Below are 17,120 nucleotides of genomic sequence, written 5' to 3'. Positions count from 1 at the left end.
AAAAGACTAAATAGTTACGACCGAGCAATCGCATCTCGCATCGCTGGTCTCCTCTAGACTATGGCACTAGTTTCATCTCCTTTCATGGCTCGGGCCTCAGTCTGTCCGACGATTACCTCGTGGTATAGATATATATCTAGGATAATACCCAGTCCAGCAATTGTATTCATACTCTACTCATTATCTCTCAAACAGTGTCTCTTTGAATTAATAACTACTAGATTATCTAGTATATACTTGACTGTCTCGACAAATCCACGCCTCGAGAACTCCAACCATGTCATCTCCTGAGACGACAGACTCTGGTCTTCCAGAACGCAAGTCGATTAACTCACTTTCATCAGCCGAACAACAAACTCTTTGCATCCCTGCACAAGACGAACGCCTTGGATCTGATAAGAATGCCTTCCAACAACAGCAGCAATCTTCAGACACCTCCAAAGTCGAAGTTGCAACCCCAAGTCCAGCTTTTGACCAGGAAGCTTTGGAAAACTACAAGCCAAAGACGCTCAAGTTCTGGCTCATCATTATTTCAGTCTTTGCTGCCATGTTTCTCGTCGCTCTGGATCGTACAATCATTGCAACCGCCATTCCCCAGATAACAAACGACTTTCAGAGTCTGGGAGATATAGGGTGGTATGGTTCTGCCTACATGCTCACCACCGCTGCTTTCCAGCTCATCTTTGGTCGCATCTACCGCTTTTATGACCTGAAGAAGACCTTCTTGGCCTGTATCTTGACTTTTGAAATCGGTTCCGCTATCTGCGGAGCTGCACCCAATTCAGTTGCCTTTATCGTCGGGCGAGCTATTGCTGGCATTGGCGCAGCGGGAATAATGACAGGATCAATGATGTCTATCATCCCCATGGTTCCTCTTCATAAGCGACCTCTCTTTCAATGTGAGTAGCCTAATGTTCTCTACTACTTCTTATAGTTACTAACTCTGTATTTAGCAATGTTTGGTATGGTCTTTGGCGTTTCATCAGTTGTTGGCCCCCTAATCGGTGGAGCTTTTACTCAACATGCCACTTGGAGATGGTGTTTCTACATGAATCTCCCTGTTGGCGCTGTGGCCTCAATCTTTCTCTTCTTCTTCCACACTCTCTCAGAGAAGAAGCGCGAATCTGTCCCTGCCCTCGAGCACATCACCCGCCTCGACCCGCTTGGAACCTTCTTCTTCGTGCCATCTATGGTTTGCCTCATCCTTGCACTCCAATGGGGAGGCTCGACATATGCCTGGAGCAGCTGGCGACTCATCCTTCTCTTTGTCGTGTTTGGTGTCACACTTATTGCCTTTGCTGTTGTGCAGATTAAGATGCCCGAAACGGCGACCATCCCGGTCAAGGTCATCACTCAGCGAACGATGTTGGCTTGCGCGTGGGTTTCTATATTTGCCGGTGGTAGCATGATGGTTGCCGTCTACTATGTTCCTCTATGGTGTAAGTTTCTCCTATGCACGCACTCCGCGCAATTACTGACATACTTCTAGTCCAGGCTACCAAGGACGTCAGCCCGGTTGACTCCGGCATTTACACCATTCCCCTCGTTCTCAGCCTTGTGGTTGCCAGTATCATATCTGCTGCTTTTACACAGAGAATTGGCTACTATGTCCCTTCGATGATAATATGCCCCTGCATTATGTCTATTGGACAAGGACTCCTGACCACCCTTAAGCCCGACACTGGCTCATCGCACTGGATCGCCTTCCAATTTTTGGTCGGCTTTGGCCTAGGTCTTGGAATGCAAAGCGCTGGTCTCGCTATTCAGGCTACACTTCCCAAAGAAGAAGTCCCTACTGGCCTCTCCATCACCTTTTTCGGCCAACAACTTGGCGGTGCTATCTTTGTCTCTGTCGGCCAAACTATCCTCAGTGGACGTCTCGTGGAGCGACTTTCGGGCATCCCTGGGCTTGACTCTAAGAGTCTTGTTCAGACTGGTGCTACAGAGCTGAAGAAGATAGTGCCATCGCAGTATGTTTCCCAGGTGACAGAGGCATACAACTACGCAATTACACGGATATTCTTTGTTGGTGTGGCTTTGTCATTGGGACAACTGGTCTGCGCATTGTGTGTTGAATGGAGGAGTATCAAGCCTAAGAAAGCCGAGTCCTCGCCCGAGACTGGCAACGTTTCGCAGGAGCAAAAGACGGAGGAGTCATGATGGACGAGTAGACGAACAGAGATGGAAAGGGATGAAACCTTGGGGGATTACGAAAAGTTGACCAGTATCGTGGTATAAAAACACCTCTCATACATAGCATGGTAATGCTGCAAACTAGAATAATTACATATATATATAATGAATAACACGACATAAGCATACGTTGTCACCATCTCCATATTCCTTAATCAGGCAACCCATCATGAGTCGGGCGTGACCCGATTTGTTGTTGTAACAACTCACTGTGCATCCTTCATCCTTAGACTCAGGTGTCATGTCTTGTTTTGCATTTTTTGGTTATGACTTGTACGGCGTAGTCAAGTGACGATGGCGGTGAGACCTCCAAGTGTCATGATCATCATGCGACATCCACCACCTAAATATCGACAGGGGACCCATCTCTACAATAGTAAAAAGGCTCGAAAAGAAGGCACAACTTGTCAAAATTCTTGGAATTTGGTGCCATTTTACATCTCCAACTTCTCCCAAATTGTGAATTAGCTTTCAATGTGGATTCGTCCACAGTCATGTCCACGGTGACGCAGAATCCCAAGCATATTTACATCTCAGTCCCGCCATCTATTCGTGGTGAAAGACTTATACCTCTCTGTTCGATTCTTAATTCAAGAAACCGGTGTCCTATATTCTCTAAACTCAATCGCTGCCCGCCATGTGCTCAAGTACCACAACAACGATGGCTTGCGGTCACATCTTTACAAACACTGCCACGCCATGTGGCTTTCGGCCCCTCTCAAGATTACGAACATCTTCACGTCCATATTCACGTTCACGCCCACGGTCATGTACGCCCAGCGTGAAAACTCAACATCTCAACGACACGTGTGCAGCGTGTGATCCAGCAGCTCGGAGGCGCCGTGTTCGGCAGGATTACGAGAGCCGGAACGCCGAGCTCGTGGAGCTGTACATGGCGGCCAAACGGACGGGCGACGGAGACGCCATGATGCAGGTGGAACGTCTAGTCATGGAGAATTCCATGGCCACCATGGAGCGCAATTTTGAAATCAGCGTACCTTATCAAGAGGAGGATGTTATGTGGTGGGAAATGGACTAAATGAAAAATGGGCGGAAATGATTCATGACGGTAACGAGTGGGTGTATACCAGGCGTTTGCTGTATCAAAATGGGGGGAATTCTGAGTATTTATGTCGCTTATGTACATCTGCCATTAACACATTAAAAATCCATGACAGGAATATCTTTTATTCCACAAAATGACCGTCTAGATGTATACCAGAGTATTGTGTTCCTCTGTGGGTGCAACGCAACGCCGGTAATGATACAGATCGCAAAAATATATTTCGGGGCTCGTGACTGAGGGTTTCGGATAGATGATCCGATGTATTTCGTATCGACATGAAGAAAACAAAGAGGGATAATTCCCCGTCTAAACTGCTGCGCAATAAAACAAGCCTGCCCTACCCTCATGCCATTGCAGAGGGAGACAAAGTGGTATCCAATTTTTGGTTAAACAAGAGAAATGATGGGTCGTAATACGTCTTTTGACGCAGCATCTTCGCTAATCTAACATTCAGTGTGATCTGGGCGATGGCGGTGTCGGTGATATTGATCGATAGGCTGGGCGGTCGTACTGTACGCTCCTGAAAGCTGGTAGGAACGTATTGATGAAGGGTGGGGTTTTTATTGTTTGCAATGGGGGGTAGTCCAATTCGATAGAGGCCGTAGCGGATGTTGAAGATGTTGTTGAGGCATCCGAAGCGATAGAAGTTGCCTGTTTGTATTTCTTGGTTGGTGGAGGCGAGTCCCTATCGATGCTGTCACAATGGCGACGCTTCCCGCTGCGAGAAGTCATGGTATTGCTCAGGCGTGTTGTATCCGTATGTTGCGGCGGCAGATAAAGAGTAGGCGGCGTGATGGTGAAATTATGTGAAGTTGAGACGCGGACCATTTTGTCCGTATTTTGACTAAAGGCGGCGATCATATTCCAAATGCGACGGTGTTGCAATGCACTCTGTTGTGTTGTGCTGTACAGTACAATAGTGGACTGAGCAAGTGTGCGGTGAGACAAGATTGAGTTTGGAGTCGAGGGTCACGTCAAACGTTGGCCGATACGATAAATCAAGATCAGGATCAAGATGGAGAGGAGGGTTGGAGATTCAAGGCAGATAAGAAAGAGAGATCCTGCAAGAGAGATCAGATGAGTATTTGATATTTGCCGAAAAGATCAAAGACAGTTCATCAGCCAGTGAAAACAAGCCGAGGCGGAGGGGCTAAGAAAGGCAAAGGGAGAAATGATAATGATATATGATAAAGATGGTTTGCTAAAGACAAAACCAGAGACAGATTAATTTTAGACAGGTAAGTATCTAGGATAAAGAGAAAAAGGAAGAAGAAAGAGCCTTAGTAGACAATGCACAGATGCAATTGAAGGAGCAAGGAAGAAAGAAAGAAAGAGGAAGGACGGGGAAAAGGTGAGACTCGGGTAGGTAGGAGAAAGAGAGGATAGGTGAGCAGCAGAAATCCACATTGTTTGAGCCAGACCAAATGCCTGCTTCTTCTGCTTGCATACCTATGTACTTGCATACCTGCCTGTGGAGATGCGACAAATAATTCCAATTCTTTACTACTACCTACCTAGGTACTAACTTTCTGCATTGCCGCAAGTCAAAAAAATAGTAATGGGATTAAGTTTTCCACTTGCTGGAGAAATGAGTACTATAGAGTTTATGCCGCTTCAAAGGATCTTATTCTGTCCTATCCTGCTGCGCACCATGGTACCCGTATCTGTTTTGCCGAGAGACCTGCAACCGTGAGCAGTTTTAAACAAAGGACCTGGCGCATCAAATGGTTCCGACCACAGGTCCTGATGATCAAAGCTTCAGCAAGGGCATGAATGCCGACCAAGGCATGGAACAATGGATAGATCCGCCTCCTACATCAAGCGAGCGAGGTCACGTCAGTGCATGTTAATGTAATTATGGCAATGACGGATAAAGAGAGATGGGACAATTGTCCTTGTCTTTGTCCTCCATTGATCAGGCCACTCTCACCATTGAAGCACAAGCACAAACCAAAATGCTGTTGTGTCCAATCGTAAATGGTGGCAAAATTCAGGGTCGCTATGCAACTGAGACAATTGAGATCGAATTAAAGTGGAAATTGAATTCTGATCCGACCTGACATGGAAATTCAAAAAACCCCACAATGAAATCACCTACGTAGGTGCCTACAGGTAACTCAGGTCGCTAGCAGCAGCCTGGAGCTGGAGCTGGAGCTAATGAGCGCGGGGCATCGTTATTCCCAAGGCATGATCAATCCACCTCAACTCACCTTCATCATCTTTACGCTATATCGGCCAAGCTAACGATAGCTTCGCTCAACACCAGACCTTTTAATCTCAAACACCCCTACTAGCCCACACCAACCAATTTCCACGACCGTTTCCGATTTTCATACACGATCGATCCACAACTCATCGACACCTCGCACCTCATTCGTCATGACTACCACCACAACCCCCGCCAATCCTCTTCTTTCGAACCAGAAGGGTTCAGAGCTTCAGGCGGTCCTTCACCCTCTTGTCCTTCTTACCATCTCCGACTATATCACACGGCACACTCTTCGACAGCAGGAAGGTCCTATCGTTGGTGTCTTGTTGGGTCAGCAAAATGGCCGCGAAATCACAATCGAGCATGCTTTCGAAGCTCACACTCGCCAAGAGCCCAGTGCACAAGGCGGTTACTTTCTTGATGGCGACCGGTTCAGTACACGCTTGGAACAGAGTTAGTCACCACGCATGCGCCATCGCTCTATTTCTCTGACCGTAAGCTAGTGATCAACGTCCACAAAGATAGACAACTCGACCTCGTCGGATGGTACACCCTCCTACCATCTTCAGGCCCTACCCCGACTATCCTCCCCATCCATAATCAAATTCTCCAAGGCTGGAACGAGTCAGCCGTACTACTTGGCTTCCATCCGGAGCAGGTCCTTGATCACTCTGTCGGCGGCAGGCTCCCCCTCACCATCTACGAAAGCAATTACGAGGTCGACGATTCCAAAGCTGACAACGATGGTGAGGATAAGAAGATGGACGATGGAGAGCCTACACTCAAACTCAAGTTCAAAGAGCTACCCTACTCTGTCGAAACCGACGAGACCGAGATGATTAGCATGAACTATGTTGCTGCTTCAGGAGGTAACGCCGCTGTCGCAGCCCCCAAGGAAGACAAGCCCTCTCTATCTATCGAGTCAAATGGCAAAGGAAAGCGCCGGCTTGTTGAGAGCCATGATGGAGAGTACAAGGACGTTGTTCAAGAGGATGAAGTTGCACTTACACCAGAGGAGGACGAAATGATTGCCGCTCTGACCGCAAAGGCGAATGCCATCAAGATGCTCCAGTCCCGAATTCACCTGCTCACCACGTATCTTGAGCGCCTCCCCCCTTCTTTCGTCAACGACGATGCGGCTGATCCTGGCAGTATGGATACTGATTACACCACACCTTCATCAACCGTTCTCCGTCAGATCCAGGCTCTTGTAAGCCGCCTGGATCTTGTCATTCCTTCCGACAAAGCCTCCTTCGAGCGCGAAATGCTTCACGAGACGAATGATGTGAATCTAGTGAGACTACTCAACGGCATTGTGCAGAACCTCGGTCAAGCCCGTGACGTGGGTAAGAAGTTCCACGTCGTTGAGACTGCAAAGGCTGGCCATCGCCGGGGTGCTGGTCCTGGCCCTGGTCCTGGCCCCGGCCAGGAGTTTGCTGACCCGTCATATAATATTCGTGGGGCTGGTGACATTCTACTTTAAGAAAAAAATATTCATTTGCAAGCGAGTTACGAAGCACTACGAACCTCACACACTCCGATGAGTTTGCCGTGAAACATTTCAGCCCGGCGTTAGGTGTTTGAGGTAGATAACGAATGCGAAAAACGTTACAAAGAATGGCCAGATTATACCTTGGCGAGAAGTCTAATAGCCGAAGATCTCCTTGATACCCAAATGAAATTTCGAGGGTCTGGCTGTGAAACGAGAATAGATAGTGAAGCATTTATATCGTGATGCTAAAATGTTCAACACTCATACACGATCTTTGTCCCTACTTCACGGTCATTTTTCGAGACAGTTGGAGCAGTTGATAAGCATCGTATTAAGAAACCATGTGCTTCTTTACCTAATCCGGGACTGCCTAAGAAGACCACCAGAAACGAATATTTGAACTCCAAAGACCTTCGAGAACGTGCTACTAAATCATGCTGCTGCCTGGATATCTATGTCTATCTTTCGTATCGTATTGTAAAATGAAATGAAAAACATGTTTCACGCTTCAATCACAATCTTTAAAACAAGGTTGCCCTCATCGTCGCTGGTGCGTGTTGCAAGCTCAAAAGCAGCCTGTGCCTTGTCAAGCCCCTTGAATCGATGTGTCACCATGCCGTCTAGTGAAGGCAGACCACAGCCAGATGGATTCGCAGCTTGAGAACATAACAGGCGAATTCCAGTAGGATAGGTGTTGGAGTATCGGAACACGCCCAAAATGTCAATCTCACGAAGGTGGGCTACTGACAGAGGGAGAGTCTGTATAGGAGTTCCCATGCCTACCATGATGACTTTACCACCAGCTTTGGTTGCGTACAAGCTTGTGTGCATGCAAACCTCTTTTCCAGTGCATTCGAATGTAATATCGACGCCATCTTCATCCTCTTCAAGTATGAATGAGCCAGGGGAGTTCGAAGAGGCAAGTATGTCTGCAGCCAGGGATTTTGCTCCATCAAAGCGGCTTGCTGTCGAAAACGTGCTGGCAGGTGTTAAAGCACCAGTGGCAGGCGTTGATATCCCAGAAGAGTAGTTGGACGAATTTAAACGTGAGATAGGAGTCACGAACCCGTGCGTTGCGAATCCTTGGCTCACAGCGTAATTGACACGGCCAGCGTCAATGTCGGTGATAGTCACTGAGGTACAGCCAGATTGGCGAGCCATTGCAGCAGTCAACAATCCAACGGTGCCGGCTCCGATAACAATAGCAGTAGAGCCAGGCTCTGGTCTTGCGCGGTTCACTGCATGAATGGCTACCGACAATGGTTCAAGAAGAGCAGCGGCCTCATATGAGACGTTGTCTGGAAGCCTGTGCGCGCGTTAGAAACTATTATCGATCTAGGAGTCATGCTAGACTTACTTATGGCACCAAACGGCAGGATGATTGATCCTCTCTTGCAATGTGCCTTGGTAATGAGGATACGTTTTGGCACTACTCCTGAAACGCAACTTTTTGCACAGATTGTACCGACCTTTGCGGCAAGTACCGCAGTTTCCACAAGCAACGCCAACCTCAAGAGCAACTCGATCTCCCAATTTGAAGCCGTTCACTTGTGGACCGATAGCAACAACTTCGCCAGAAGATTCATGACCTAGGGACAATGGATGACAGGCGCAAAGATCGCCATTGGCGAATTTCTTGTAATAGGAAACGTCCGAGCCGCAGATACCTGTTGCTTTAACAGCAATCTGAAGCTCACCTGCTGCTGGAGCCTCAATGATTCTAGTTTCCTGACGCACGTCATCAGTCAGGCATGTGTTCGGGTAGGGCTGGATGTATAACTAGGGCAGTTGTCATGATTGACTTACCATCCGCAGATCGCGGGGACCATGCAAGACAGAAGCACTGATGCTCAACGGCTTTGAGGAGCCAACGGGAAGATGCACCGGGGCGATCTCTCCCGTAGCAACTGGGGTCATGGCTGTCAAGAGTAATGTTTGAAGCGTGGGATAAATGTGGGATATTGGTTAAAGATGGAGGCTTAAAGTTGGTCGATGGCTTGAACGGTTGCCGTTTGGGGCAGTCACAGCAAAGCGGATTGGCTGGTGGATAGAGTAGAAACGTGGGAGTTGACGAGCGCGTGGGGGTAAAGGCCCAGGATAGTCTGGACGTGCTTCAAGTGCCAAGTGCTTAGCCAGGCCGATGTTTAAAAAATGGAGGTGAATATCAAAACTTATGAATTGGGGCCGTTCTGGTGCAAATGGTGGAACCAATTTGGATAGGTAACAGCATCTGATACTGTTTAAGCACAGGTGAATGAAATGGAATTGAGAAAGCTGGGTCGCCGTCCCTTAAGTAGGTAGATAAGACTCTCCAACGTCACCCGGAAGTTTGACCACATGAATCCGAAATCAGACAGAGCAATCGGGAGTCAGGGCGTATCCTATCGTCAATTTTCTCAATGCCAAGGTGGTAGGCGTCCAGAGGCGCCTGAAACGACAGGAAGAGGCCCAGTCAGGGATCAACAAGCTATCGGCGGAAAACAAAAGAGTTCCCGTAAATTGTTGCCTTGTAACAATTTACTAGCTGCAGGATTTAGCATGATGGCAATGGCGTACCGGCAGAGGGGCGCAGGACAGTCCTGTCTCTGGAGCCTTGACGAGCCATATGTGTGCCATGTTAACATGTGCGTGGACCAGGGCCGAGCCAAGAGAGTTGAATTGGTGGGTGTTTTGCAGCCGAAGTCCTCTCAAAGCGGGCGTCCGTCTCGTCTCGCATGCAGATATGGGGCACGCTAGTTACCAAGGGTCCTTTAGCGGCGTTGACCTTCCAGGGCCTTCCTAGCTCAACATTTGGTCAACGTGCTGCTGCGAGTCTGTGTCTTGTTGACTCCATGTCAAAGACACACCCATATTGTTACTGTATAGACTGAGAAAGGGTGCTGCAACGATGTTTATCGAAGAGCGTCGACATCTAACGGATGGCGGTCGTGACTGGTGCCCGCTTCAACGAGAAAACAAGATCGTCAATTGTGACAACGAGCGTGCCGTAGATACTGGTGCATATGTTTGCAACGGAAGACGGCCAGGTGTACCGGGGACCATGGGACTTGCAGTCCCGAGCCAAGCACCGGCAGGACTACAATGTGGCTCCTGTCCTGCCCGATATCGCGGTGAGTGACATGGCATGGTGATGTGAAGATAGAATGGTTCTAGGGTGTTGTTGACGTTTATTATGCAGGAGAAACTTGCAGGTCTCTGCGCAAGACTAATAAACCCTGACATATGCATTTGTTAGCTTGAAATCAGAGTCATCGACATGATAGGGGAGTAATCGAATGAGTAAGTCTCGTAGCTGATCAGGTTTCAAATGGCGGCCGAATTGATTCCAAAGGATACCTGTCTTGTTTTGGTCAAGCTCATTGCTAATACAGAGTACAGCTTGTGTTGTTCATCAACAACAAACAACGATCAGCTGCAAGTTGAAAGGTCGAATGGCAGTCGGCTTCGTTACCACTTAAGCAATATCGAAGTCTACCTAATTTATGATAGCTCAAGAACTCAAAGCAACCTACAGAGTGCAGAGATTGTTTAGATGGCTATGGCTGTAGAGTGACATGGTCATGCTTGATTCCGCGGCTCTGGTGGCTCAATTCGTACTGTACCACACTCTTGCAATGAATTGTGAGAGAATGGAAGTTCAGAGAAAAGAGATCACAGCTCTTGACAAATGTAGCCATATTTACCAAGGTTGAGGTGCTTGCCTCCGTCAGGGTAGCTCATTCCTACTCAGTACCTTGAGCTTTCACCAATCGGAGGCGTCTTCATTTCATTAATCAACACACATGGGAAGGCGCCTTTCTCAATATCTACCTAAGACCAACCCTACGGAGTACTGTACCCGGCAAGTGGATGATGTTGTCCATCAATCCATGTCTCGTAGGTACCCATTTTAGCCTGTCATAAATTGACCTTCAAATCTTCTCGAGTAGCCATCGCTTGCTGAGATAATGCGTCATAGACAAATGTGGCAGACGAAGATATGAGGCACCGTCAGACCCATTATTCATAACAGGTAAGTATTCGTTGCGTTGCCAATTATTAACGACGTTTAATGTCAACTCTTCGTCATGTCGTTGGGTCTTATCCGTTGACGAGGATCCAGGTTACTTATTCTACCACGCGAGAGAATCAGGCATCTTGATTCGGCCCTTATTAAGGTGTATCATCCCTCCTCCTCCTCCTCATTTATAGTTGACAGGGGTTATTAGAGGGTTGACCCCATACCCCATAATCCAACCCTCCAAGTGACGGGGGAATATGGATGCATCCGTCGTCTTTATTTCTATGGTCGTCTTCATGGCGATCTGCTGTCTAAGAATGAACGGAGAAAATCATGTCTAAACCTGGAGCTGCCCATCCTGCCCAGAACGATGTGCGTTACCAAGGGTCATCATATCAACGGAGGTTGCTACGATTGCGCAAGAAGAAACATGCAAGGCGAACCTCGCAGCACGCATCGTACTACATCTGCACCCGTCTTTTTTCGTCCAAAGCTGGATCCACGACTGTCCAAGACCTGATCTTTCTTCGACGATCTACTCCATTCTGGCGTCAGGAAATATTCTCGAATGCAACTCTTACCGCAAACTTTAGCTTAGTTCAGACCTGACGGGTCAAGTGCCGAGACTGTGCGCTCGTTTAATAACACCTCGGCTTTCTGTCAGGATACGATGGTCCGTTGTTCTAGATTGGTGTGTTTGATTGGTTTGTTGCGGCTATCTCCCCGTTGCGCCATCTCAAGGTTGAAGTTTCTCAAGATGCATGTACAGAGGTCCCTGTCAAAAGTCCTGCCCTATCCCCCTGTTAAGCAAAATAGTACTAGCAGGGACTCAACCAATCGAATATTAGCTTGGTACTTCGCTACTTCAGTCTTATCTTATCAGCCCTAAGAACTTAAGTTAGTACCCTATAATCCACTATAGATACTGTAATATAGCGCTAACCTATTATCGATAAGAGATTAGATGTATCTTTTGGTATCAGTGGGGACTATCCCTGCTAGCACTATTTTATCTAACAGGGGGATAGGGCAGGACTTTTGACAGGGACCTCTGTAGACATGACGAGATCCATGCACTTGGGGTTCCATTGCTTCATCCCAACCCCTGAGTATGCCATGGTCAACAACCTCAGGCCAATAACTATCCAGGACCCAAGGATGTCAAGACAAAACCCTGATAGCTATGTATAAATCACGGCTAAACACCTCCAATGATACGGACTCGCTAGTTTCGATTCAGGCTTAATGCGAGGTTATCAGCACCCGAATTACCGACAAAGTCGATTGATCGAAATGGTCACGATTCACAGACCCAATTACCAAGTTGGAGTGCGGCCTCATTGCTTCCGTGGTCATTCAATGGCCACAATTCTGGACCTCGTAAAACATTTCTGCTCGAGGCTGTCCAAACCAACGCTCTCACAGACTAGCCGTGCCCCTATGAAACACATTAAACATACATACTGCCGCAGTGCACAAAGACAAAGTCATGGAAAACTTTGATTCATTTCACACCGCCACTCATGATGAGCCTATCTTCCAACAGGAACAAATGAATGTTCGACAATATGGCCACGTTACAAAGATTGTCCCGAGGCAGTACCACATCAGTTCTCTCGACGGTATTATAATGCAAAAACATGAGAAATCCCATTGATAGTCATCACATCATTCTGCTGCAGCTTGCTTGCTTGCACTTTGAACGTTGCCGAGTATGCACAGGAGTGTCCACTCATGCTTCTAGCCGTAAAGTACCCTTGCTTTGGGTGTCCTTATGAGTCTCGCTACCTTCGCATGAGTATTAGGACATACGCGGACACAGCCAACCATCTGAGCATGTGTCTTTACACTTTAGTGGAATGCCATTGGAATCTTCCGCCTCGCCCAAGACAATGGCATAGTTAGTCAGTCGCCACAAAGTTCCATGTGGTTAACCTGATTTTGCAGGCATTGTTCCAAGTCTCAGCATTTACAATGTGATTAGCATCAGACATAGGTGCCATTGACCCTATTCTTCCTGCAAGATCGACTGTAGACGTGGCTGGCGTCTAGTTTACATATTTCTTTATGCTGCGTCACAAGTAGCACGACATATTTACTGATTGACGAAGTCAGTATTTAGCTTTGAAAATCATGTGTAACCACCACCAAACAGTACATCGGCTGGGTATCACGCATATGCAATTGGCACTCGCGCGATGGTCTCGAGCAGCTGTTGTGTACGCCACTATATGCATGTGCTATCCTGCGACTCTGCATCGGTGAACATAGATTCTGAGTGTCTTCCAGACCGATATCCGGGGTTGAGCAGAAACGTCCAATGAATTCAAACTTCTTTATCTTTTTGGGGTCTGTAGACACCAGTGTAGAAACTCATGTGAATGATGAAACGTACTTCTCTGTCGCCATCCAGGACGACAGAACCTGATTACGACGAGCTTATCAAACTCTGATATGATAGATCTACTTCACATCCATCAATCGAAAGCTGAGGGCCACACATCCCTCTTGCAGCGAACTCACACCGCTTATCACTTCAAAGATCGGACGGCAGATGGTAGATGCTGGTGGTGTACAAAAGAGCAGTGTTTTTATCAAAGTCAAGGGTGTTGATTGCTGCGTATCGTTCATCAAGACACGTCACAGCGTTGGATGCAAGTTATGAGGCCTTACACATACAAAGTAGAAGGACATCAAAGACAAAGGTAAACCATACAGTTTCAAATAACACCAGGCTCGGAGCGATGCTATCAAAAAGAGAAAAGAGGAATCAGCCTGATGTAAAGTTCTTTGTTCATCATCCGTAAGCGTCCCAGCAAAGGAGCTTAGAAAGTGCTGGCAGCCAGTCGACTCGCAGCATTTCTAGCATCAACACGATCCTCATCCTCCTCCTCATTGACGCCTTGAAGGCCTGTACGACCAGCAGCCTGAAGCCCTTGGGCGGCCTCGGCGTTCTCTTCACTCTCAGCCTCCTCTGACACCTTACTGATAAGACTGCCTGACACACTGCGACCTGTGGCATCGGAACGACGAGGAACGCCGCTCCAAGAGTCGCCCTTGGGACCTTGACTGGCCGCGAGGCTCGAGCGACGCACAGTTGGATGCGCCTCCCGCCCTAATCGGCTCAAACCGCCCGAGGCATCGATTGATCTGATATCCGGGCGGACTGTCTCCAGCAGGGCCAGAGTTCGCCTTTCGGCTTCAATTTCACGGAGCACATACTCCCTGATGCTCAGGCGAAGATCGGCAGAGGTTCTTGAGAACCATTTTCGTCGTTCTTGAACTAGGTTCTGAGTCACGCGGTTGGTTTTGTTGTATAGCCAAGTTTCGTGCTGGCGAGCATCATCCAGCGCCGTGATAGCCTCGTCCACCTTCTCCCGACGCACACTCGAGCTGGCCTTAAGGCGGTCGGCTGCGTTGAGCTTGCTTCGAGTGGCCTCCTGAGCTTGTAGAAATTCACGAATCAGGATTTGACGGTTAGTGAGGGATTCCTTTACAATAAAAGCATCTTGAGAATGATATTGGAACGGGTCGCCAATCGTCGTAGCCTCTGCGGTTGCCTGGGCAGCATGGTAATCGCCAACTGTCTGAACGACTTTACCAAGTTTCCGGTAGGCGTTGGCCAAGCCAGGATGAGGTTCCTGGACATGCATACCCGTAAGTTTAGAACCATAATCGGCTTCGGAGAGACCAAGACCTAGGGGGAAATTTAGCACTCTGCATTTTGATAGTACAAAGAAATCTTACCTCTTCGGGCTTTGACCAGCTTGTCAACCTTGTGGCCAGCATCCATGCTCCCAAGATAAAATAGCTTAACGGTTGGCCTTGCATCCGCGAGCTCAGGGGTGTCGTCAGGGGGAGGAGCGAACTGCTTCAAGATTTTCCTGCGCACACCTGTCGCAGGCTGCTTCTTCTTGACCATAGGACTGTAGCCGAAATCGCTTTCCACGAACAACACCATCTCATCATCCCGCATCAAGACCTCATTGCCGCAAACGTAGTTCAACCATCGCTGCATCAGGGCTTTGACACGAATCTCATCCTCATCCGTGCCAGCTCCAGCGGAAGTCAAAGGTGGGGGTACCGCAGGAACAAATACCTCCGGGTTGGCGGATATCAGGTGCTCAGCGAGCTTAACAAACTCGGAGTGTAAGCGGCGAACATCGCGGAATTGAGTTGTACGGAAGCGGGAAATGTTTGTCTAGAACCGTCAGTCCAATGCTGTGAACAAGAGAACCATACTCATACATGAACATCAAACCGCAGAATGGGATCCTTTTTGCCAGTGCGCTCAAGTCCTGTTATCTTGGCCTGAAGTCGGAACTGAGGTCCAGCTGGCTTTTGCGGGGGTTGCTCTTGTACATGCTGCGAAGCTGGTTGGCCGGCCTGGCTTTGTTGGTGGCCCTGGGCCGCGGCTCGTCCTTCGTCCTCGGTTGGTATTTCAGCGGTTGTCGACTGCGACTGCGCCTCTGAAGGGTTCAGCGTCCCCGAAACCTCAGAGTCATCTTCAGTTCCAGACGCCGTGGTCGCAGTGCCTGGACGGGGGAACTCTTCGGACTGAGCTGTAGACTGTTCTTGGGATGTGCCGTTCGAAGATTGTGTGTTGAAACGAAAGGGAGAAGGAGGAGGGTTCTCAGTTGAGACGGGGTTGAAGGCAGCAACATTGTTTCGCGATGGAGAAGACACAGGAGAGTTACCCCAGGGCGAATCGCCGGCGGGGTCCTCGACGCCGTGGATCGTGGAGCTGTAGTCCATCGCGAATAAGCTATTGGCGATGGAAAATAGCGACTATGGCGCTTGAAGAATTGTTGATGGGGAAGAGAAGCTGAAAGAATGACGTTGCGTTATGTTGCGCGCAACGAGGTCCAAGCCCAAGTTGTCGGCGGTCGGCAGGGACGGACGGGGGAACGACGGGGGTGGAGTAAGTCAATCCAATTGAGCCAGACATGGAAGTGGAGGCGTTGGCCTGGGAGCTTAGACCAGAACATTGGTTATCTTATCAGGCCTTTAAGAGGTTAGTGAGGGGCTTACAGAAAATGTTTGGCGACATCACTGCCCGGTGAAGGAATTTAAGATTTAATTGAACTTCACTTTACCCTGTTATCTAACTTGGTAGTCGACAACTTTTGCGCCAACTTGAAGCGACACTTGACTCAACTCTACCCCTAAACACAAACTTCAAAATGGGCAAGAAGCGTGCGCGCGAAGAGGTCAAGGACGTCCCACCTGCAGACGTTAACATGATGGATGAGGACGGTTCCGATGATGAGGTAGGCAAACTTCGACAATGGCGTGTTGGTGTCCTCCTGACTGGAAATACAGGATTTCGATATGGTCAATGTCGACTTCGAGTGGTTCAACTTTGATCCTGAGGTCGATTTCCACGGAACCAAAACGCTTTTGCGACAACTATTCGACGTTGATGCGAACCTCTTCAACATGTCTGCCCTCGCCGATATCGTTCTTTCGCAACCCACTATTGGTTCAACTATCAAAGTTGACGGCAAGGCCAACGATGCCTACGCCCTTCTCACCGTCCTCAACACAGCTGTTCACCAAGACAAGGAGCCAATGAAGGATATCATCAAGTACCTTGTGGAAAAGGCGCAAACCAATTCGTCTCTAGCACCTATTGCCGACGTCCTCGGCAGCGGCAAGCATGTAGGACTCGTCTTCTCTGAACGTCTCATTAACATGCCTTCTGAGCTGGCACCACCACTCTATTCGATGCTTGTCGACGAGGTTGAGGCGGCTGTGGAGGACAAGGAGCCTTACAATTTCTCCCACTATTTGATCTTGTCCAAGACATATCAGGAGCTTGAGTCGAAACTCGATGTCGAAAACCAGAAGCGCAAGAAGGCCAAGGAGGAAGCCGGCATGTATTATTTCCATATGGAGGACGAGGTGCTACACAAGCATGCGGTCGCGCACGGAAACTTCAACTACACAAAAGAGGACGAGCTGGCAGCAGACAGCAAGCGGGCATTCCAGGAGATGGGCGTCAAGGCGCATGGGCACATGATCCTTATTGAAGCAAGCAAGTTCCCTGGAGCAGTCAAGTCCGTTAATGAATATCTGAGCGCTGCGCAATAGACGAACATTAGGCGTCCGGCTCCAGCCTCTGCATCAAGTATTCTACCTCCACTTCCTTGGTCAACGG

General features: G+C 48.5%; 7 protein-coding genes across 7 annotated transcripts; 4 read left to right on the top strand and 3 right to left on the bottom strand.

Moving 5' to 3' along the window:
* Nucleotides 1–277: 277 nt before the first annotated feature.
* On the top strand, nt 278–2,160 carry FPSE_05873 (uncharacterized protein; the record flags this gene model as incomplete). Its single annotated transcript, XM_009258991.1, has 3 exons — nt 278–899; nt 954–1,439; nt 1,490–2,160. 3 exons carry the CDS (start codon nt 278–280, stop codon nt 2,158–2,160), a joined length of 1,779 nt encoding a protein of 592 aa, XP_009257266.1.
* A 732-nt stretch (nt 2,161–2,892) lies between these two features.
* Nucleotides 2,893–3,232, top strand: FPSE_05874 (uncharacterized protein; the record flags this gene model as incomplete). Its single annotated transcript, XM_009258992.1, has 2 exons — nt 2,893–3,000; nt 3,047–3,232. 2 exons carry the CDS (start codon nt 2,893–2,895, stop codon nt 3,230–3,232), a joined length of 294 nt encoding a protein of 97 aa, XP_009257267.1.
* A 477-nt stretch (nt 3,233–3,709) lies between these two features.
* Nucleotides 3,710–4,087, bottom strand: FPSE_05875 (uncharacterized protein; the record flags this gene model as incomplete). Its single annotated transcript, XM_009258993.1, has 1 exon — nt 3,710–4,087. The coding sequence occupies one exon, from the start codon at nt 4,085–4,087 to the stop codon at nt 3,710–3,712; it is 378 nt and encodes a 125-aa protein (XP_009257268.1).
* Nucleotides 4,088–5,638: 1,551 nt separating this feature from the next.
* FPSE_05876 (uncharacterized protein) lies at nt 5,639–6,951 on the top strand (the record flags this gene model as incomplete). Its single annotated transcript, XM_009258994.1, has 2 exons — nt 5,639–5,921; nt 5,972–6,951. The coding sequence occupies 2 exons, from the start codon at nt 5,639–5,641 to the stop codon at nt 6,949–6,951; spliced, it is 1,263 nt and encodes a 420-aa protein (XP_009257269.1).
* A 510-nt stretch (nt 6,952–7,461) lies between these two features.
* Nucleotides 7,462–8,877, bottom strand: FPSE_05877 (uncharacterized protein; the record flags this gene model as incomplete). The annotated part of the gene is made up of 3 exons (XM_009258995.1): nt 7,462–8,266; nt 8,318–8,688; nt 8,767–8,877. 3 exons carry the CDS (start codon nt 8,875–8,877, stop codon nt 7,462–7,464), a joined length of 1,287 nt encoding a protein of 428 aa, XP_009257270.1.
* Nucleotides 8,878–13,785: 4,908 nt separating this feature from the next.
* Nucleotides 13,786–15,715, bottom strand: FPSE_05878 (uncharacterized protein; the record flags this gene model as incomplete). The annotated part of the gene is made up of 3 exons (XM_009258996.1): nt 13,786–14,657; nt 14,708–15,161; nt 15,209–15,715. 3 exons carry the CDS (start codon nt 15,713–15,715, stop codon nt 13,786–13,788), a joined length of 1,833 nt encoding a protein of 610 aa, XP_009257271.1.
* A 428-nt stretch (nt 15,716–16,143) lies between these two features.
* Nucleotides 16,144–17,053, top strand: FPSE_05879 (uncharacterized protein; the record flags this gene model as incomplete). The annotated part of the gene is made up of 2 exons (XM_009258997.1): nt 16,144–16,230; nt 16,283–17,053. The coding sequence occupies 2 exons, from the start codon at nt 16,144–16,146 to the stop codon at nt 17,051–17,053; spliced, it is 858 nt and encodes a 285-aa protein (XP_009257272.1).
* Between the last annotated feature and the right edge of the window lie 67 nt (nt 17,054–17,120).

This window comes from Fusarium pseudograminearum, chromosome 4 (genome assembly GCF_000303195.2).
Source record: "Fusarium pseudograminearum CS3096 chromosome 4, whole genome shotgun sequence".
Lineage (NCBI taxonomy): Eukaryota > Fungi > Ascomycota > Sordariomycetes > Hypocreales > Nectriaceae > Fusarium > Fusarium pseudograminearum.
This window is presented reverse-complemented; position numbering and strand designations above follow the sequence as displayed.